At 32.6% G+C, this 23,868-nt stretch overlaps 1 protein-coding gene across 1 annotated transcript in view; it reads right to left on the bottom strand.

Moving 5' to 3' along the window:
- Positions 1 to 204: 204 nt before the first annotated feature.
- SI (sucrase-isomaltase) overlaps positions 205 to 23,868 on the bottom strand; it is a 96,523-nt gene continuing 72,859 nt past the window's right edge. Inside the window, exons 37-47 of the mRNA XM_027113432.1 lie at positions 17,460 to 17,593; positions 15,940 to 15,974; positions 15,736 to 15,852; positions 13,137 to 13,285; positions 11,243 to 11,327; positions 11,103 to 11,159; positions 10,374 to 10,498; positions 7,574 to 7,662; positions 3,687 to 3,736; positions 3,285 to 3,449; positions 205 to 273 (exon numbers count right to left, since the gene is read on the bottom strand). Of these exons, the coding sequence (XP_026969233.1) occupies positions 205 to 273; positions 3,285 to 3,449; positions 3,687 to 3,736; positions 7,574 to 7,662; positions 10,374 to 10,498; positions 11,103 to 11,159; positions 11,243 to 11,327; positions 13,137 to 13,285; positions 15,736 to 15,852; positions 15,940 to 15,974; positions 17,460 to 17,593 (1,075 nt within the window). The remainder of the gene's footprint in view (positions 274 to 3,284; positions 3,450 to 3,686; positions 3,737 to 7,573; positions 7,663 to 10,373; positions 10,499 to 11,102; positions 11,160 to 11,242; positions 11,328 to 13,136; positions 13,286 to 15,735; positions 15,853 to 15,939; positions 15,975 to 17,459; positions 17,594 to 23,868) is intronic.

Genomic DNA, 23,868 nt, shown 5'->3' with positions numbered 1-23,868 from the left:
AATCAAAGCCACATTAATATTATAAAATCAGTATTAATATTGTACACTGCAATAACTTTAGATAGATGTTATGAAAATCACATTTTACACAATATAAGAAATAAATGAAGAGGGTAAATAATTAGGGTGAATAAGTAAATAAGTATGGTGAAACTTAAATCCAGATGTTAATTTCTCTTTGACAGCTGGGACTGATGGTGATCTTCATGACCAGTTGATTTCTATTGGCTCATCTAGAGTAACGTTATTCTGTCTTAGATCAATGTTTAATATCTAAAAAAAAAATAAAATGGTAATTAATTGCTTAACCAGAACCATTTTTTTAACAAAAACTAATTCCATAAATAAATGCTCTATTAGTAAACAGGTATAGCTTGTTTTTCTTTTCCATTTTGATTAATTTTTTTTCCAGAGAGTTCACAACCATTTCAGTAATAGTCTCACCCAACCCACCCATTATACAGATGATGAAAATAAGTCTCAGAGGGGGAGAATGGTTGTCAAAATACAACTAAAAACTGAGACTATTAACCAATTATCTTATTTCTACTACTTTACTCTTTCTCCATGACTCCTAAATATGCAGTTATTCTTAACTGTACTACATAGATCTCTATGCATTCTGCCCTCAAATATTATCCAGTCATCTAGAGACAAAACTTAGATTTTAGAAATATGTTTTCCTTTACATCAATCTTAAAGGGCTTTAACATGCTGAATTTATTGCCAATGATTTCATTGTGCATGTTACTTTCTTTCACTGGAGAGAATCTCTGTCAGACCATATAGGGACTAAGTATGGAGGTGACCAATTAAGCCACTGTACTCAAACAATCATCTGTAATCTTTTTATAATATGTCGATTTCATTAGATTTTTCCATTGCTCCAATAGACTCACATGACTCTCAGTGCCTTAGCTCAGAAAGTTGAATTCAGTCATCAAATATGCAAGAGAAGAAGAAAACCAACATTTCTTTACTGCTAAACAAATACCAAACACTCACTGGGGAATTTATAAAATTTATTCTTCACTAAAGCACAGCGTATTAGGATTTATTTCCCATGCTTCATAATAGAAGAGTTTGAAAGGTAAATAATTTTTTTTAGTATCTGTTAGGTTTGAAACTGATCCATCTTACACCAAAACCTAACTTAGTTCCTTTATATCAAAAGTGAAAAACAAGCAGTACCTCACATAGATTTTAATACCTGTACAGATGGCAACTAGGCATAATTGCTGCTAGGAAAGTGTTTTAAAAATTGTATTGATAGAGCAATTAAATGTTCTTTGCATATAATTTCTACACTCATGGAAAGCACAACCAAAATAGAGAAAGAATTTGACTACTCCCTCCTTTTCCCTTATATCTATAAAAACTCAGAAAACAGTAGATGCTCATAAATATTTGTTTTATTTAAATATGCTTAGAAGGGACTACTCCTTTGTTAGTAAAGTTAATATCTTCTTTTGGAATCATTGAGATAATGAACTATGTAAAAATTTATTCTTAATATTTAAAATTCTTTGTGAATGTGTTTGAAAGCAGTGGAATGAACTTTTCTTTATAAGTGGTGTTTTTTATGCCAAGTATTTGGTCGAAATTATCTTGAAATAATACTTGATATGTTAAAATATCTTATTTGACCTTGTTCAGCTGACTGTATTTAGTTTACTTTTATAGTAAAAATTGTGAGCTTTATTTTTCACCATTGTTGTAGTAAATAAGAACAAGAAAAAATGTAAGGAAAACCAGTGTTCTTTATCTCATTGAACATTGGGCTGTTCAGAAAAACTGATTTCTAATTATGATTGATAATCATTGACTATTTATTCCTGAGGAATTAATTTTCCTTTTTAAAGATTCCGTTTCTTAGTTTGCCATATAAGACCACTGGACTAAATCATTGATTCCCTTACTTTGGAATTTTATAAACAGGTGAAATTTTAAAAGAAGAAAAATGGGGGTGAGGTGGTGGGTTATCAACTTTTATTTTACCATGGAGAGTCATTAAATATATAAAACTCTAATTTTCCAACCTTGATAGAATTTAAAGAAATAGAAGTATTTTAATGCCAAAGTAGTAATTAAGAAATAGTTGCATATTAAAGGTGAAATTCTGATTGCCTACAGAACAGCAATAAGAATAGGATAGATGCTAAATTTCAACTGGAAGAAATGGCTTCTCAGGTGCTGTTCAACTCTTACATCTTGTACAATTTATGAAAACCTAAAATTATGCCCAAGATACAGTTACTATATTTTTAAGTTGTAGTCAGACAAACAACTAGCTATTTTGTAAGTTAAATTCATCCAAAGTGTTTAGTTGATAAAAAGCTAGTTGTTTTTATTCAACTTTAAACACAAACAGGTATGTGTACACACAGTCAAAGTTTTAGCAGTGCAGATGTAGCCTTAAACTTGGATCAAAGACTTTAAACAGTTAGCTGGCTTCTAGAATATATGTTCTTTGAAATCTACTTTCACAGAATTTAAGACTGGAAGGAGTTTAAGAGGTTGTTTACTTGCATATTCTTACTTAACTGTAAGGAAAAAGAAGTCCTGAAATTATTTATTCAACATAAAAAGTTCGTTACTAGCAGCAAAGGGATTTTAACATAAGAATCCTGACTCCTTTGTGTAAATCATATGCTCACACAGCTCTATGTCAAATTATTCATAGATGCTAATAGACAGTTCTATTAATTTTGCAAGGATTTTCAAGTATATTTTATCTAAGATATATTAAATGTTCAAATGTGAACATTTTGGTTTTGAAAGGTATTAGCTTTTTTTTTTTTTTTTTGCAGTACACTGGCCTCTTACTGTTGTGGCCTCTCCCGTTGCGGAGCACAGGCTCCGGACACGCAGGCTCAGCGGCCATGGCTCACAGGCCCAGCCGCCCCGCAGCATGTGGGATCCTCCAGGACCGGGGCACGAACCCGTGTCCCCTGCATCAGCAGGCGGACTCTCAACCACCACGCCACCAGGGAAGCCCCAAGTATTAGGTTTTGAGGGATGAAAATGATTTAAAGATTTAATGCAAATTTAACTTCGCTTTGATTACATCAGAACAATTATAAAATAGATGCCCTTAGGTTGATTTATATGTTACCAAGGATGATAATATGGAAATAGATATGGATGTTTAATGAAAATAAATAAACAAGGAAGCAATAGTTGACCCATAATTATGTTTCTTTAGGGCTAAGAAATACAAGACATTCATGTAGACGTTTTGAATAGCTCCATTTAAAAAAGAAACGTCTTCTTACATCACTTACCTCCAGGTCTGCGTTTTCAAAGTTAACAGACTCTTTATTTCCATTATATATGAGATTAACCTCACTAACAGGAGTCTTTTCTTTCCCCCATATATGGATGTATCCAAGCCGCATTTCATTTTTGCTTATGTAACTATTTTTCAGTATAGTGCTTGTTAAGATGGTCTATAAAGACAAAGAAAAAGAAATTAAACCCTTCATCTAGCAAAAGCAATTAAATCTTTAAAAAGCATATATCTGTTAACCAAAATGTATCTCATAGTATTGCAAATTGTTTATTCATGTATTTGAAAAGAGGTATGTTATATAATATATACAAAATACGTAAATATAAAATACAGCATACAACTTCAAATATTATTTAACACAATTGCAAATAAATGATCTGTAGTGACTACATACCTTGTTTAAATTAAATTGTACAAAGAAATATAGGTCTCTTTCATAGGTGTCTATAGAGAAAAAAAAAAGAGTGATGTATTTATATTTCCAAAGAAGAGCAATAGTAAATACTAGTACTGTATATTTTGCTTTTCTTTCGCAGTAAAAGGGTACCAAATACCATCAATGTATATTTAATCTTATCTAAGTTTATATATCTTATTTGAACACAGTCCAAGGAGCACTGAAATATGAAGGATGAGTCACCAGAGAGGGTACTAGATGGATGGGTAAGTTGGTGTGTGCCTGTTTGTATGTAGGAGAGTAACACTAACGCAGTGGCACATGTAAAATCACCTTCACACAGCTCTGGGAGGGTGGAAGAAGTGTAAGAATAAAGAGAATTGGGTGTGATAGTCATGGACACCTACTGGCCACCTCAGTGACTGACAATAAAATAATATTATAAAGAAAAGAGAACATGATGGTAACTTATCCTAGTGTCATTTAAGAAAAATATTCAATTGTGAGAGATTATTTCAGGTCAACTGAAATCAAACTGATAAAACACAGGCTTTATACCCAGCTCTTTAAATAAGATGTAATCTTGCCAAATTTAAAATCAGTTCAAAAAATAATCTTAGAACTAAAATTTAGTATTTAGTATTTGTTATTCTAAGTACTTTATCACAATGCTGTAAGAGATATGTATTATTATTACTCTCACTGTATAAAAGAGGAAAAGAAAAAAATGCATGGCCAAAAGTGAAACAACTAATTATTATCAAGTCTAGACTTATGTCCAGTTTTCTCTGACTTATATGATTGTGTCATATGTAAAACCAAACAAACATGTAAGATAAAAAGGCAAAAGTAGAGTCAAATGCATGACTAAAACAAGTATTAGGATAACACTGAAAAAGTAACAAATTTTAATTCTCTTTTCCACTTATGCATGCCAGCATTATATTCATTAATTCTCGGAAAAAAATTGCTTAATTTGAGACTAATTGTGCCTATATTAAAATTAAATGATATTCTGCCCCAGACTTTCTCTGTATATATTAATGTATACATCGCTTATTTAATATGCATTTTGAGGCACAATTTTTAGTCTTAATTTTAAATATATAATTATAGCTTAAGTTTTTAAGAGCAATTTTAAAAGTACAAATCAATGAGATAAAAGAAAACAAAAGTGAAGCTATTAAGAGGATATGAACGGTTTTGCTGTTTTGCTGTTTTCAATGAATAAGAGAAAGATACCACATATGAACTTAGTCCAGAGTAAGACATATGTCTATTTCACTAAGATGAGTAGGACAAATTAATATTTTACTAAGCTACAATTTCATTAGCTAGAACAGTCAAAATTTACTTAATGTATACACATTTCAAAATAAGTTTATTTTCCTTTTTTTTTTTTGAGAAAAAAATGTGTCTACAAATAATAGTGATTGGGACAGAGTAAAGGGAGCAAGTAGGTGATTAAATAGTTAATTCCAGTAGGTGATTGTAAGTAAAGGAAAAAAACCTGTAAGTTAGTGATCACTCAAGAGAGTAGGTTTGCTTAACCACAAGATCAAGCAGGCTTGCTTAGCAACAAAACCATACAGCATAAGCATGAGACATGCCCCAAAACAATAAAACAATGGTGGAATGAGACCCACATCCTGCCCAGTGAGGTCAGTAAGTTAATGATTCCTAGGACATGCTTTTCTGACCACACTAAAACAAAAATATAAGGAAAAGGTGACATTATACTGAAACCTGAGATGATTTACCATATTTTAGTATATGTTACCGCCTTTTTGCTCATTTCCATTGTGCCATGACAGTCCCAGTTTGACCATGTAGGGACCAGAAAACTTCCCAGCCCCATGAAGGAAGCTTGACATCTATTCAAGAATGAGGAAGAAGGTGGTCTTCTCCCTCTCCCCATTTTTCCTTTGATTATAAAACTGTAGCCCACTAAGTTCTCTGCGTGGCACCCTCTTGCCTGCCTGCTTGTAAACCTCACAAGCATCCTATTCTAATGAATCATTTCTTATCTATCACTTTGCCTCTCATTTAATACTTTCTGTGCTGAGACATAAAGAACTGGAGCTCCTTGGAGCCCACCAAGACGTATTTCTAAGATTTGAATAGTATTCCGTAAATTTTAAATGTACTTAAAAGAGGAAATCATTTAGATATCATCTAGTTTATCGAGTAGATTGGCAAGCTTGCTGTGAGAGAAGACTTCTTTGGAGATTCTGATCTAATAAATCCAGAGACTCCAAGCATTTGTTATGTATTGTTTTTGCTGTTCACTCAAGAAATTTCAGGGGATTAGTTGAGATCTTTATACTTAATTATAACAAATATACTGAGATTGTGAAATAGAACCAAAAAAGTAGATGTAATGGGCCAGAACAATTTTGTATGCTTTCATGAAGAGAACAGAGAGAAATATATGAATTATGTTCAGTTACTTTCCAGTGATAAAACAAAAAATCTGCCATGAAACTTCCATAGGGTAAAGGTTATACCAAGTTCTTTCATCTGCTATCTTAGTTTGATAGAAAGAGCTGGAAAAAAAAATTCTAAGAGAAGCTTTGTCTCCATTACTGTTAAAATGAATTAACTTAATTTGTTAGAGAGTAAGATTCAAATATCCCAAGACAAGCATGCAAATTATGTATAACTCAACTTTGCATCCCTGGGAAATTGTAGGCAAATTCAAAGTGCCTCTTGCTGGGTCCAGTGAGGCAGAAAGGTTGCAAACTTTTTAGAACCTCCCTTAATGTATTAATGAAGTTCAGGGCTCTGAAAACATATGATTTTAACTAATAGCAGTTGAGTTCTTCACCTTCTAAATCACAAAATACTAGGAAGAGGTAATTTTATTTTTGAGTCTTGCTTATTATCATATGATTCTTATATCACTTTCTGATATGCTTTACTCACTAATAAATTCCTATTTATTATGTTTGCAGAATATTAACTATGATTTACCTGAAAAGATGAAAGATGTCTTTGCTATTAATGAAAAATCTCTCATCTATGGATAATTTATTTAAATTGCAGTGAACTGCCCTATAGCTCCACACAGATGTTAGTTTTTAAGACAAAGATTTGTGTCAAGGGAATGCTCAGAAGTCCCATCTAGCAGAGCTGGCGCTACTAATGGCAGTCAGTAAACCTAATCCTCTAACAGTGTTTATTTAACAGCATAATAATGACCTGGGGGCATTTTACTCAAAGGCAGATTCCTGGGCCTCTCCCCAGATTAATGGAATTTAGATGGGTCCCAGAATATGCATTCTTTACAAACTATCCCAGGTAGCAGAACACGCACTGCTAAAAGTTTAGTAGTTCAGTCCGATTTTGAGGAGTAAACAAAGATTTAAGTTTAAATCTTTAAGCTTTTCATGTAAAAAGCTGCTGAATATTAAAACAAAAACAAAACAAAAGCTATAGCCATAAAGCACAGAGAACAAGTTTGAGTTTTGTTTCTGAACTCTCATGTTTTAGAGGCATTCTTTGTGCATCAATATGTGCGCATGGGAACATGGATTTTCAGCTCAGTTGACCTCACACATACTGAGTGCCTATTATGTGAACAGCACTGGGCTAACTTCTGGGACTACAAAGATGATCAATATATCAGCCCTGCCCACACAAAACTCTTAGTCATCTAGACACTGATCACAGGGATTAAATATATTTAGGATAAGAAGAAAGTCTTTGAATATGTAGAAGTCTATTTTTTAAGTTGATTCAACTATTTATTAAACTATTTTAGCTTTGAATAATATTATTGGCTTTTTATTCAGCTTCCAAAGTACAATAATAGGTAACAAAAAAGTAATGTGAGATAATATGTATGTTACCAGTTATATTTATCTCCTAAATGGAACACTTACCTATAGTCTCTCCATCATCCCAAAAGAGAGATCCTTGTGCCATCTGATTATCATCTGCAGCAACAATGAGCTTCATGTAATTTTTTCGACTATAAGAAAGAAATACAATTTTACCAAGGTTTATAGAGTAGCATATTTCTTGTTATGATATGACATCCATGTAAGTGTCCAAAGGAACACAGACTGTTTTAGGCAAAGAAAATAAAAGGAGTTTCCTTTTTTAATGAGTTAATGGAAATTATATAAACCATAAAATCCTTCATATTTAATAGAAAATATCATGCATTTCTTTTTTTTTTTTTTTTGCGGTACGTGGGCCTCCCACTGCTGCGGCTTCTCCTGTCGCAGAGCACAGGCTCCGGACGCGCAGGCCCAGCGGCCATGGCTCATGGGCCCAGCCGCTCCGCGGCATGTGGGATCTTCCCAGACCGGGGCACGAACCCGCGTCCCCTGCATCGGCAGGCGGACCCTCAACCACTGCGCCACCAGGGAAGCCCGTATCATGCATTTCTTTGACATCAAGGATTCACCTACTGTAACAAATCGGAAGTGGCCTCATTTATAATTAAAACCATATTAAGTTTATTGATATATTTATTTATTCTTCTCTCTGATAATACTGTCATTGACCATTAAACATAAAGCTGTTTCAATAGCATGTTTTAATCTCATATGACTTAAGCTTTCCTCACATTTACATATATAAATCACTTGATTATCATTGGCGATTGTTAATAAGAATGTGAAGAGTAGCCAGAATTGCAAGTCTTTTCCTTGGATTGGACAGTACTTCCGAAGCTTGTGCCTACAATAGGCCTATCTATGAACTAAATATCTGCTTCCATGCTCAGTATGCAAACTTGGTTTGACAGCCTCATATTGCTATGGAAGGATTTCTCAGACAAATTATGCTTAGCTATCTGCCTTTTCCAATCACAAGTGTTGAAGGTTATACTGCTATGGAAGTCTTCTAAAATATCCAGAATATCTAGAGTTCAAATCTCCACAGCAACTTTATATTTTCCATGTACAGATATTGGCATGTCTTAACATGCATGTATATATGCATTTCAATTCATAGTCACTGAGGTAAAAGATAAGTAGATCTTATTAGAAATATTAAAATCTGGTTTAACGCACAATTTCCTAACGTACTTAAAATAAGATTAAAAGAGTTTCACAAATTTCATTCTACCTTGTATATACAGTTGACCAATGAACAATGTGTATCCAAGTATCCACAGTTCCTCTGCATCCACAGATTCGACCGACCAAGGACTGAGTAGTACTGTACTATTTACTATTGAAAAATATCCATGTAAAAGTGGACCCATGTGATTCAAACTCATGCTGTTCAAAGGTCCACGGTATACCTAAACCCAATATCCTATTTACTTTACCCACCTACACACACACACACACACACACACACACACACACACACACACAGAGAACACCCAGAATGGCCTCTCTACTTGTCTCTCATAACATAAGGATTCCTCAAGGCACAACTTATGAATGGTCTCCTCCATGAAACTCTCATTTCTCAGGTATAATCATTTTTCTCCTCTTCAACTGACATCAGGGTAAAATATTGATAGAAATGGATCTGGGTAGCTCCAGAAGCTAGAAAGAGTCTACTCATGCCAACTGGGGCTGTCAGCATGTAGATCACCACAAGAGTGGGTACAGCCTGAGATGAGAAGAGGAACAGAACTGAGTCCTCTAGAATCTGAATGTTTAAGCCAGGAATTTAGTCAGGGGAAATAGACTCTATGACTGGTCTCAGAAATTTGCTCTTACATCAGTCACAGGAGACAGAATGGACCTATGATCCGTGGAAATAGGACATGTTGTTGACTGTGAAGGAGAGAATATCACATAAGGGGTCTTAGCAGATGATCAGTTATAAATGGTAATGGATAGAAAATCTGAGTTACCTTTCATTGTTAAATGGGACAAGGTTGCTACAAATAGGTCTGGTTCTTCTGCAGACAGCAGAGGACTTAAATAGCGTGAAGGAGTAGTGATCTTGTCAATGGATATCTACATTTCATAGACTAAAGTGGGTCTGGGTATGTGTCACAGGACTGATGGAGGTAGAAAAGGGGGAGCGGAAAAGATGGAAGGAAAGAGAAGCCCTCTGAGCCATGTTTGCTTAAAGCTCACAGAAAAGTTCACTTAAAAAACATATTTTCATAAAGTAAATAATATTTCTTTCCAAATAGACTCAGAAAAAATGATGAGGTCTCACGTGAGACTGGCATTTAAAATACAAGACATCCATTTATCAATACCTTTGCATGTTTACACAGAGGATATTAAGTTTCCACTGGTATTTTGGTTGGGGAAACATTCTATCATGTTGGAGGACAATTTTCCATGAGTTTCTCAAGTTTCTACATATTTTGCATACAGAAGCAATGACAGTTTTTCTGCCTTCAAAGCAAAGAATGGATGCTTTTGCTTACAGCCTATTATAAAAGATTGAGTTTCCAAAGTGTTGCCTTCCTTAGCTGTGACATAAGCCTCCTGGGTGGGCAGTATCCACCTGGGCCACTTGATGTCACCCATATGAGACTTGGGGGACAGGGGCAACTGGAGCAAACATGAAGCTCATATTTCTTGCTATGCCAAGAGTAAGAAAGACATTTGTCTCAGACCCAGAATCCATGAAACTGTGGCAGGCTAACCTGTAAGCTTGGAAGTATGATAAAATCTCAGACCTTTCCCGGTTCTTGACAATTCTAGCATGCTCTCTCTCAAAATCTAATCTGAGTTCTGTGAACACTTCACTTACCTGTAAAATGTGTTTTGAGCAGCCTCTTGACAAGGTAGAATATAACCACCACGGACATGTAGATTTATTTCATATAAAGGAGCTGCAAATGTATGAAATTTTTCTCTGACACCAATATCTTTGCCCTGGAAATGACAGCGTTGGACAAAAGAACAAAACAATAAGAAGCAGAATCACCAGCAATATTGGTACTTGAGGGGGCACATTTATAGAATCAAATAATATATTTTTTAATTTAAAAAATAATAAAACCACAAACATTTATTCAGGAACTCGTGTTGTTAAAGCATGTACTTATTCCTTAGTTTATTGATAGCTTTGAAAGTAATTTACCACCGCTTGTTTTTGTGGTGCTCACATGAAGAAAATATATGGGTTTTTGATGGGTCACAAAAGTTATTCCTGATTTGTCATATACATTATTCTTTAAAGGACTGTATTACTTTTAATGATCTTTCTGCATACCTAATAAAGGGCAATGACCTTTTTGTGTATACTGTATAATTTCCACGTTTATTTGGTAAAATAAATCAATGACTACATAAGAAACTATGGCAGAATAAATTAACTCTTTCATTGTTTGTTAATTTGATTCTGATATAATTAGCAAGAAATATCTTGCTCTTTTTAAGTGGAAAGGAAAACAAGTATGTTGTTAATAAAAAGGCTATAACTAAGTTGTTACCCATTTCTGTTTAGTCAATCCCCCAGAATTCCTTAACTACTTACTGTATGGTAATCAAACCACCGAGCATTAGGGACATAGCCTTCTACAGTGTCAGCGAACTGGAATTTAAAGATATAGTCATTAAAAACATATAAACCATGGAAAAATTATTTTGTGAACAAAAATATGTTGTAGGACTTACAGCTTCCAATACAGGGGTAACCATAAATGCTGGACCCCACAGGAACTGTTTGAATATATCCCAGGTTGGCTTTTCATTAAAGAACCTGGACAAAATATTTACAAAATTAAATCAAAGAAATTTATCTCTTCTGAATACCATAAAATAATTATTAAAATCACATTTTGCAGTATGGACTTTTGCGGATTGAAATGAAAATCAAAACATAAAAAATCAAAAACAATTTTATCACTTGGAATTCAGTGTGCAGTGTACAATACTTTATAAGAAAATCTAGACCATGACTAAACCTTCCAACAAAGCACAGAGTTGCCATGGATGTGTAAGACCGAGTGAGAAATCTCCTTTGAAGAGAACTCACATAAATTCAAATATTAACTTTGTCTAGTAGAAGATCAACAAACCAGGAAGCAAGAATTATAAACACTCTGGAAGAAAAGTGTGAGACAAGTGTGTTTTAAGCATCTTAATTTGGTAACTTTAAAAAGAGTTTGCACATCCTATGTAAATTAAGCTCACTGAATAGTGAATTTATAAATCCTTAAAGGTTCTTCCATTTGTTAATATTTTTCTGAGTTTGAGATATAAATGGCTGAAAAAACAAAATCTGCTTTTTATAGTTTGAGAATTGCAACTATTAAATGTCCACATTTTTTCTTTAATTGAAATGGAAGTATACATTTTTAATTTTTGTTCTTTTGTTTGTGTTTTGTTTTACTCTAAACTGAGATTAATGCTAAATTGGACTGCTGGGTTCTTCCTCTATGTACTTCCTATGGGAACAAAAACCCAGAAGTTCTCAGCAGGACAAGAGTCTGCATAGTTAATAATAATGCTTCTGGCTGGGGACTCAGACCAGTGCTGATGCTCCAGCTCTTCTGGAAAGTTAATAGGGAGAAGACAAAGAAGAAAATTCTAGAAATAAAAGAGGAAAGAGTTTAATAAAATGTTACCAGAAATAAAGAAGGGATTACAGTAATAAATTACTAGAGGATAATTTGAATCTAGGAAGTATTTTTTTTCCCTTATTTTTGGAAAGTTGGATATTTTATTATTAGAACAGAAGGCATATTGATCTACTTATTATTTTGGTAATTTTATCTTGGCTACTACTGTTTAATTTGAGTAAATATTCGTTGTTTATTTTTTACTGATTTATCAATAGTGAAATCTAACAAATCACCCCAATCAATTACTCTGGTAATATAGGGCACACAAGAAGCTAAGTATATCATGATTATTTTAAGGGTTTTTTTGTATTTATGGTTGAATGTGTGTGGGGTTTTTTTGTAACATCCATAAGAAATTGCTTGTATTTGCCTTAAAAATAGAACAGGCTAAAATTTTTGCAACTATACTCCATAGACTAGAATTTCAATATTTGGTCATATATCAGTTTGAGCTTCAAGGAGTAAATCCAAAACAATTGTCACAGAGAATGGTAGAACTGTTCTAGGGTACCCAATTAGAACACCTCTAGGAGGAGTTGGATGGCCTTCTTAGTCAGGCATTTGTATATGGTGGATTTACTTAACTGCTGTAAACTTCAATTAAGTCAACCATAATTTAGAGATATTACTTATTTCCAAGACCTTTTGTAAATACTCAATGTAATAAGGTATGTAAATTCTCTCAAACAATACCTGGTATACAATAGTTAGTCCTAAGAATTATTACTTTTTAAAAACTGATTGTGTTTCATTTTTAATGGCATATATTAGTCTGTTTATTAGTAGATTTATTTATGTAAATGCTTATTAACCCAAAATGTACACTTAAATAACAATGAAAAAGTTTTCAATTTAAAATGTTTTATATGGCAGTATAACTGATTACTAAGTAAATTAAATGAAAGCTATCTTTCTCTGTGATAGGAAAAGAAAATTGTGCTTACTCATGGAAAAGGGGTCTGATAACAGTGCCACCATGAGCATGAATTTCATGCATCTGTGTATAGAAATAGGGCAATAAAGTGTATCTAATATTTAGAATATTCCTTGACATTTCAGAAAAAGTTGCATTCCAGGAAGCAGGATCTTTTCTCTGAAACAAAGCAAAATGAAAGTGTCATAAGCTGTTGTCCTTGTTTAAGTCATAATTTTCAAATACATATTTGAAGAATAAAAAATAAGGCATAATTTAATTCACTGTCATGTGCTACATCACAAAAACCTTATGGAATAGTTATTTCTATCTCATACAGTGGAAAGAGAAAGCATAACTAATATTTTAATAAGAAAATGCAAATTAAGTCCATGGCTTGATTTCATTTAGGTGAACATATGTAAAGAGCAGTTCACATTTGAATAGGTGACAAACACATTGTCAACTGTGGTGATGCTCAGTGTAGGGTGAAAAGTCTAGGAGAGAAACAGAATGCTATATATAAGTGCATTGAAATAAACAGACATGCAGGGCCCATCATGGTGACCCTGCACATTGTGTGTTCTCATGAGAAATGAATAAGTTATGGTACTAAAGAATTAATAGTATAGGAGGAAGAGGGGATCTAATTAATGTTGGATAAGAAAAAAGAACATGCCCATGTCTGCTCTGGATTATACTCTCCAGGTAAAAAGACTAAAATTGACACTGGAAAGATAAAAGCTTCTAAAAAATGTTATTGCACTTAGTGGCTAAAAAAAATAATAAGGAGAGTGATTAGTATTTTACATTCTAATTTATACCAAGGGAAAAAACAAGGCTGCTACATAACTCCAGGGGGCAACACTTGCAATGTTTTCTTGTTGTTATCAATAGGAGCAGAGCACTTAAGAGTGGTATCATATCTATGAAGATTCCAACTTTTCTAGATTTAAGTAGTAAGAACGTTTGAATGATGACCCATTGCTATCACTGGTACATGTAGTGTTAGAATAGGCAAAACCTTGAAGTGCAATGGTCCAAGAAATATTAAGCAATATATCAATATGATCCTACTGTTGCTAGATTCAAAGTCAAGTTAGAAAAGGCAAAGATCATATCTGTTGCATACTGACTTTGTTGATGTTATTTCAGTTTTAACATGATAAAACACAAGCATTTAATTCTAAACCATACATTCCTAAATTCAATTATATTACCTCATAATTAAACTTAAGTTGAGTTCTGTAGATTTTTATTCAGAAGTACTTCGTCAGTCTTTCCCTCTCCCATTTCATCTTCTCAAAAGCTCCAGCCACATTCACATCTTGGAGTCTTTCACTTGTTCCCCAGAACTGGAATTCTCCCCCATATATGTAAATTTGTTGCTTTCCTCAACTCAAGTCTCTGCTCTAATGCTAATGTCACTTCATCCAAGAGGACCACCTTGAGAATCCCTTCTCTCTCCCACAAATCTCTATCATTTTAGCTTACTCTAGTTTTCCCTCATACGATTTATTTGTACCTGCTGTTATATATATATATACATATATATATATAATTGTCTATTATCTGTTATCTCTATCATTCCTGCATTATATAAAGTATTAGGGCAGGGATTTTGTAAATATTAAATAATAGATTTTCAATGAATTCTTGTTGAATGAATCCCTGTTCAGGATTTTATTGATTCATGCCTTACTCTCCCAACAATACAGCTTTCTGAATTTCATTACTGACATAAAGTTTTCCTGCTAAAATATTCCTATGCCATCAAGTTGTCTCTATTGCCCAACTTTCAAATTTTTCCAAAATGTGGTCCCATACTGCCTTCTAACTTTGTATAGATTTTCATTTTTATTTTTCATTTTCTAATATAAATTCTCCCTTCTATTCTGACAAAAAATTTCTCAGGGTGACATGAAGAATTCAAAACTCATGATGAGCTCTACCATTCGGTTACTATGGCTGGAACCCATCCTTAAAAGACCAGCTCTGTCTACAATTCTTCCATGAGGTGCATTTTGATAATTTATCTTTCTTCTATATGTCTTCATTGAAAGTATAACAAAATTTAGCACTTACTTATATATTGCTTGCAATTGTTTATACTTTTTCATAATTTTTATTATTGTCTCCAAAAGTTCTTCCAGTTTAGTAAAGTATATAGTAAAGTAAACAGTGTCACCACTCAGAAATTAGTTTCCATGATTCCCTTTTCCTTTTATTTTTTTCTGTTTCTCAACTCATTTTTAAAACATTTGCTTTTTCAATCTGCCCATTTCGGGCATTGATTTTAAATGGCTTTTCTAATTATTTAGTTTGAAACTGATTTTTTTTTTATCGTTCCGTCCAGGTTTGGAATAATTTCCAGAAGGAATTTTTTTTTCTGGCTAATTCAAAATTATATAGAACAGCAGTAAGTATGCCAGCTAACCAAGTCCTGAACCCCAAAGTATAAAGAAAACCCAAGTCAGAAACTTCTCAGAGTGATGGGCTCAGATGCCGTCAGTAAATGTAAAGAGATTCAAAACATTCATCTGGAAATCAGCCAGGAAGGGTGAATTCTATTCAAAAACGTTTAAGGTTAGTGGGGCAAAGGAATGAGAGTAAATGCAGTAATTACATACTCCAGTAAATGCAGTGTTGTGATTTCTTGCATTTGGATAAAATGCTCCAAGTTGCATCCAGCGGGCACACAGCTGATATTCCGAATTGTTGAAGAAACCACAGATATCTGCTCCAGTCTAAAATACAGTTATATTTAATTAATTTTAATAGTTTGTTTCTTAATATTAACAAGTGATGAAGATAAAAGGAATAGAGCTACTTACATATGACATTCCAAACAAACTAAATTCCATCATACCTAAAAAAATTAGGAAAAAAATTATAGAAGGCCACTATTTCATATATTTTGACATTTGTTTTTTTTCTATTTATGAAGATGTTCTATTTCTAATACTGACCTCTAATTCAATGAAACATTTTTCAGGTTATTGATATACTTTTCTATCATTTCTTCCATTGAAATTTATGTATTTTTTACTTTATAATGTTAATGACATTTATAAAAATAAGACACTCTAATAATGCCTCCTTGACACTTTCAAGATGACACATTTAGATCACAAAACTGTTATGAACACATTATAGTATGAGAAGAAAGCTTAGTGATTCTTTTTTAAAAAAATAAATTTATTTATTTTTTATTTATGGCTGCATTGGGTCTTCGTTGCTGCGTGCAGGCTTTCTCTAGCTGCGGCGAGCAGGGGCTACTGTTCCTTGTGGTGCGTGGGCTTCTCATTGCAGTGGCTTCTCTTGTTGCGGAGCACGGGTTCTAGGCACTCGGGCTTCAGTAGTTGAGGCTCGTGGGCTCTAGAGTGCAGGCTCAGTAGTTATGGAGCACAGGCTTAGTTGCTCCGTGTCATCTGGGATCTTCCCGGGCCAAGGCTCAAACCCGTGTCCCCTGCATTGGCAGACGGATTCTTAACCACTGCACCACCAGGGAAGTCCTCCTTGGTTTTATTTTTAAAATAAAATGCTGTCTCTGTAATTATTTAACCATAGGTCTCATTATATGAAACAAATTGAATTATCCTTATTAGCTAAAAATCTCCTGAGGAATGATCATTTTAATAAAATAGAAAGCATGTGAATTCCCAGCTCTTCTTTTTTTTTTTTTTTTTTTTTTGCGGAGCGCAGGCTCTGGACGCGCAGGTCGGCGGCCATGGCTCACGGGCCCAGCTGCTCCGCGGCGTGTGGGATCTTCCTGTACCAGGGCACGAACCCGTGCCCCCTGCATCGGCAGGCAGACTCTCAACCACTGTGCCACCAGGGAAGCCCCCTCCCAGCTCTTCTTTTAAAGGAATATTTCTAAACATTGATTGTTTTCCTTGAATCCTAATATAAATAGTAAATAATTTTTATGTTTAGATATGAAACAGAAAAATATTCTCTTTAAAATAATATTTCATTTACTCTTTATCCAACTATTGTCAGAAAACTTTCAAAATTTGGTTTGAGATGTTTCATACTTTAGCATCTATGAGTGATTCTTATTCCCTAGAATCTAGAATTTCTAAGCATTTCTATTCTTAGCTCTATATGTTATCCTTCCCATATCTTGCCCTTTCATAAAAGGAAACTGAGACCAAAAGGGATGAAATTATTTTCTCAAAATAAACTAGATCCTGCTTTCTGGCCCATTGCCTTTTCATTATGCTGTTTGTCATAAAATATGATGCCAAAAGCACATTTCAGAGAAGGACTTACAAAGTATATGAACTAGCAAAAGTGAATACCTAATAGAAGATTTAAAAGAATAATGATAAAGATGGTGACTCTCACATACCAATGATAGATTTGTCCAAATTGTCCCATTTTGCATAGCTGTCTCCAAGCCAGTGTCCTACCCATCTTCCAGCCGTAGGATATGTGGAACGAGAAATAACAATTCCTCTTTTGCCAGTTGCCTTCTGCAATGCACTAATATAGATGGAGAGGATCTATGAGTTTTTATATGAGGTATTTTCTGTGGATATTTCTACTTAGGACCACTTCATTAAAGAAAAAAACTATCCGATTTATGGTGTCTATGCTGTCTCTTATTACGACTAGCTCTTTATAAGTGAATCTTTGCTCATTATACTATAAAATCCTTAAAAGCATGAAGGACATCTTTTTTCCTTCCAACATTTTCCAGAGTGACATGTCTAAGTGGCCCTTTATTTATTGGTTCAGTGAATACAAGTCAACTATTGATATTATCAAATCAACTAATTATATTGAAAGTTTTTGAATGAACACATTTTATTCTACTTAAATGTGTTCTCTTATAAAGATTTAGGCTCCATTAATTGCTCCAACCCTTCTTATTTATAATTTGTCAACATTTAATCTTCATATTACTCTGCAGAGAATATTTGCTATAATACTCCCTGTTTTAGGGAGTATTCATATATATATATTAATTGGAAAGAAAATGTTTATTTTTATATTGCTTAAAATAATTTGTATATGAACAAGGACTAGAGAACTATATCAGGAAGAAATATTTCAAACACTTAATTAGGCAGATTTGTAACCCATTACCATGTTATAAACTGTATCTAATCATTTCCTTGTTAAAGATGGACCACAGTAATTGTACTGATTTGTTTATACATAAAGCTTCTTAAATGACACCTTGAGATTCTTGAGGTTAAGGACTGACTTAATCTTCTTTATATTCCTTACACCTAATACGTATAATAGTAGCTTAAGAAACTTTTGAATTCATGAATATCTCAAAATTACAGGAAACTGAAATTATTTTAAACAGATATATGATGATATATTGAACCATCTGTTGATAATAGAAACAATATTGTATTTGCTAACTTAAACTTTCCTACTTGTATGTCTCTCTTTAAAAAAATCATATAAGAAAATGATCTTCACTGCTTCATTTTTTATAACAAATATAAAGGATCTAGTCAATTGAGAATCAGTAATATATTTAACATATGTCACACGTATTTGCAGACATTTAACAAGAAATGAATGTATATTTATATAGGGAATGGAAGAACTGATGATCAGTTTAGAAATCTTCATGGAAACTTGTATCTTAAGTTTAGTTAATTGGTAAAGAAAATTCATTTTATTTAATTGATATAAAAATTATTTACAAGGATAGAGTTGTCCCAAATCTTTAATGTTTCCACATAGAAGAAATACATATTCTTGAAGGTTCTTTTCTTCTGCCTTATGTCTTACTTTTGCAAAAAGTCTTTACTGAGGCTTTAAGTTAATAACCAAATATATGTCTTTTTAGATTTCTGATTGAGAAGAATTCTGCATAAAATATTTTCATAACAATTTTCTCTTAAGGGAAATCTAACCTCTTGCATTAGAAAAATCTCCTTTGTAACCCTTCACAGAATATTTCTTATTTGGTAAATCACTTGCCACCACTAAAACTATAATTTAAAATTACATAGCTATAAATATTTTGTAGACATTTCCATCATGCTCCAACTTTACAGATGGTTAATCACAATGAACTTAATTTAATTTTAAGAAACACTTTTCAACCATAATACAGTTTGTTCTCTGTTACAAGTTGATTTGGAAAATTTAGCTTATAAAAGGAATTTCAATATTGTGTTACAGAAACATTTTTATTACATGTTTATAATTGTCTACATGAGCAGTTTTTGAAAAGTATTAGAAAAGTTATAAAAATATCTTATGTTATTGGGAAAAAAAGTCCTTCTAAAGGAAAACAATGATTTTTAGAAAACTGTACATGTAGATTACAAATGTGGGTTATGTGAAAGGAGAATATTGAACTGAAAAAAAAATTAAATAGTTTAAAGCCCTAACAATAAATAAATATCTTTATTTTTGTCATGGTTTCTAAAGATAATAATTTCAAAATGATTAAGTTGACTACTGTTTTTAATTACTGATGAAATCAATTGGTAAATATACCCCCAATACTGCTGTCTCTAACTGGGTGATATTAAATTATTTTAGAATACTGACCGTAATGCTCAGAAAAGAGAAAGTTATACAGGATTGTTTCTCTCAATGTTTATTTAAAAAATCTCTTTGACAACCAAAGACTTTTTTTGAATTATATTTTTAGAAAGCAAAAAATTTAGTATTATATATTTACTATCCATTAGAAATAGTAACTTGCCAGTTTCACAACTCAAAGAGACTCACCATTAGATCAGAAAACGTAATTTCAGTTTTAGAGTTGGATAACAAGTTTTTGTAAGCTGAAATATTTCCATTGTTTCTGAGTGTATAAGTAAAACTTAAATTTGAGATTTCTTTAGTGAGAAGAATGTGAAAGTCTAAACCATGGAAATGGTTTTATGGATTCAGATCTCAATCTTTTTTAAACATTGATACCAGCTGTATCAATGTTCAACTCAGCCATATTAATCAGAAAGTAATATCTAAGAGACACGTATTCCATATTTTTTCAAGTTACTAACAGTTAATTAAGAGAAAGTTACAGCTATAACCAAGAAAACTTCCAAATTATATATGACCTGTATAGTGTTTTTCTTTTTTTAATCTATACCAGTCTTATTTTTTGTTAAAAAAATTACAAGAAGAGGTCACTTCCTATAGTACACAATTCTCCCAAAAGAAAAGCCCCTCTTATTTTTCAGGTTAGATTCACTAAACATCGAAAAGCAACATAATTTTCTAAGTTGCTAAATAACCCAGTCTCTAGGAATATCTGAGAAAAGAACTTATATTTATTAACATTTTTATTTCATTCTAAATTAAGATTACAAAAATCTTGGGCATTTACTTAAAAATTGTATACTTAACACAACCTGAACTTCCAAAGGGAGTCAAAGATTTTGATTTTTCTGTGTTCTCTCTAATGAAAAATATGTAGTACTCTCAAAAGTCATTCAAGGTATTGTTGAAGATGAAAGTATGGAATATATAGCTGTATAATCCTTGGATAATTATCTGAGATTTAAACCCACAATTTGAAATTTTAAAAATATATTTCTCCCTATATCTGAAGCATAGGCTTTATTTCAGTACAATTTTGAATTTTAAATAAGACAAAGATCAATTGAAGACTGAAAACTTTTTGTATGGGATTTATACATGAAACTTCTTCATTTGCCACTGATCTCCAAGGTTTTCTCTATGAAACTGTTTGCAGTCTTTCAAGTTGATTATTTACCTCCTATTTCTGCATCCACTCATTCTGTTCTTTCCTTGTTTCAGTTGTTTGTTTCATGTTAAGTGAAGAGCACAATAACAAGAACTAGGTGAATGTCAAATGTGTGCCAATTTTGAAAACAGAAAATGAGTCACAGAAAGGAACAATAAAATGGTACAGTCTGAGTAACTTAAGAAATAAATTACACTCTTAATCCTTTCAGTTTTCTCAAATGATAAAAAGTCTTTACTCTCCATTATTTGCTTAAACATAATTTATTTATAGCATCCTTTTACATTTGTCAAGGTCTTAAACGTATAATGACTATATTTAATCTCTAAAATATCTGAAGGAGAGTTCAACAATTTTTTTTCTCATATAACTGAAAAAAATAAATAGTAAGAAATTATTTAAAAGATATAAAAAGTCTATAGCGATGAATAAATTGGGCTTTTTAACTCAACATTTAAAATTTATTAATCTGTTTAACTTAAACAACAAATGTGGTTAAATTTTACTGAAAAATTTTATGGACAGGAGCAAAATTAACATTATTAAAGGGATGTTCTTTGGAAGATTGTACTGATATCTTCTTCATAATGTTATTTAAGAGTTAAAAATGGGTCTTAAACATCTCTAAACACCTTTGTATGTCAACTATTTAGAAATTTACCTACTTTTGTCTTGAATTTATTTATATAATTTTGATAGTTGTGGTGAGATAAAAATTGATTCACTTACATTTACTAAACATCCTACAGTGTGTCAGGAACCATGCTAGATTCTGTAATGTGCTCCAGAAGTTCAATTTACTGCCCTCTATGAAAAAAATATTTTCTTCCAATTTCCCTTAAAGTACATACTTTCATCTCAAGATGCATAAGTTTTGCCAAAGAGTTCATCACTCACTTCTCAATATTTTTGTTATGTTTAATATCTATAGCTTTATGGTAAAGTGAGGTTAGCTGAGGATAATTGTGCTCCAATATTATGCTCCCGTAGGGTTAACTAAAGAAGCATTTGTCCCAATAAAAAGGCATTATTGAAGACCAGTTTGTTTACTCTTTTTTTTATATTACAAAATATTTATTACGAATTTTTTCAAGTTGACATTGTCAGTGTTTCTCCAAAGTAGTTTCTCTTTATACACAACTTTGAATTACTGCATAATAGAATTTATAATCTTGAAGAGCCTCTATTTTGATATTATTGTCAAACAACACAAAATTCTAGCACAAGACAAGGAAATTCATCCTCACCTCAGATCCTTGTTTCCCAGGAACCAGCATTGTTTTATTTCCACTTAGCCAAATATATTTTAATTGATTATTATTCTTCTCTCCATGGAGATTTTAAATTCATTGGCATTGTCTAGTAACATACTGACACATTCATTAAATCCTAGAAGTGTGCTAACCATATCCTTGTCACAGATCGACAAAGAGCAAATCCATGATTCTTATCCAGAGATCCCAATTGTAGAAGCTATAATGCACTTATTATGGTTTAGGTGGCCATAGATATCCTAGAAATAGCTTATGACAAATTTTATTTACTTTCTTTGCCTTGGTGAAATGTAGTTTCCTTCCTTTACTCCCTAGCATATTTCTTTTTTTTTCTTCAAGATCAGTTCAAATGATAACTTTTCTTTTGATGTCACTTCTATTTTCCTGATAGAGTTAGCTGAGCACTCTCCTTGTTTCTCATAACACTATTGTAGTATCTATCACATTACACAGATTTTGTTTTTTTGTCAGTTTGTTTACTCTTTTTTTTTTTTTAACATCTTTTTTGGAGTAAAATTACTTTACAATGCTGTGTTAGTTTCCGCTGTATAACAAAGTGAATCAGCTATATGCATACATATATCCCCATATCCCCTCCCTCTTGTCTCCTTCCCACCCTCTGTATCCCACCCCTTTAGGTAGTCACAAAGAACCAAGCTGATCTCCCTGTGCTATGCAGCTGCTTCCAACTAGCTATCTATTGTACATTTGGTAGTGCATATATGTCAATGCTACTCTCTCACTTTGTTCCAGCTTGCCCTTCCCTTTCCCTGTGTCCTCTAGTCCATTCTCTGCATCTTTATTCCTGTCCTGCTGACATTCCTTAGTCTTTCTGTATGTTCTTAGTGCCCTTACATTGGGATTTGATCAACAAATCTGTAGTCATTCATTCACGTAATAATATCTTAAATAATTCACATATTCTAGGTTGAAAAAGAATTTGGTGCTAGAAATAAGATAAGCATGTTTCACTAAGTGAGGAAATATTACCCATACCCTTTACTCCAAAATGCTTTTCATTCTTTTTCCAACTTCCGTCATATATTAGAACCATGGTTTTCAACCCTGGATACTCATTAGAACCACCTGGGGGATTTTTAAAAATTCAGATGCTTATGCTATAGTTCAGATTAATTAAATCAGCATTTATTAAAAAATCTTCAGTTTGAACTATATTTAAAATAGATAACCAACAAGGACCTGCTGTATAGCACAGGTAACTCTACTCAATATTCTGTAACAAGCTAAATGGAAAAAGAATATATATATGTATACATATAACTGAATCACTTTGCTCTACACCTGAAACTAACACAACATTGTAAATCAGATATACTCCAATATAAAATAAAAATTAAAAAAAATAATCTCCAGTTGATTACAGTGTGTAGTTAAGAACCAGTGATCTAGAGCTGCACTGTGTAATATAGTGACCACTAGCCATGTGGGGCTATTTAATTTACATTTATGAAAATTAAATAAAATTTTAAATTCTATTCCTGAGTCACACTAGCCACATTGCTCAACAACCATATATGGCTAGTGGCTACCATATTGGACAATAGAGAATTATAGAACATTTCTATCATTGCAGAACATTTTATTGCACAGTGTTAATAAAGACTTGATACTCAAAGAATGGCCTGTATTCCATCATCATTAGCCTCATATAAGATTTTGTTTAATATGGATATTAACGTTTAAGAAGCTTAAGGTCATTGACATTTATTCTTATTTGCTAATAATGGATTTAAATAGCAGATTTAGTCAGATTTCATGTTTTAATTAGT

This window comes from Aethalodelphis obliquidens, unplaced genomic scaffold (assembly GCF_003676395.1).
Source record: "Aethalodelphis obliquidens isolate GAN/ISIS:26980383/991018 unplaced genomic scaffold, ASM367639v1 scaffold1, whole genome shotgun sequence".
Classification (NCBI taxonomy): Eukaryota; Metazoa; Chordata; class Mammalia; order Artiodactyla; family Delphinidae; genus Aethalodelphis; species Aethalodelphis obliquidens.
The sequence above is the reverse complement of the archived record's forward strand: the minus strand, read 5'-3'. Positions and strand labels throughout refer to the sequence as shown.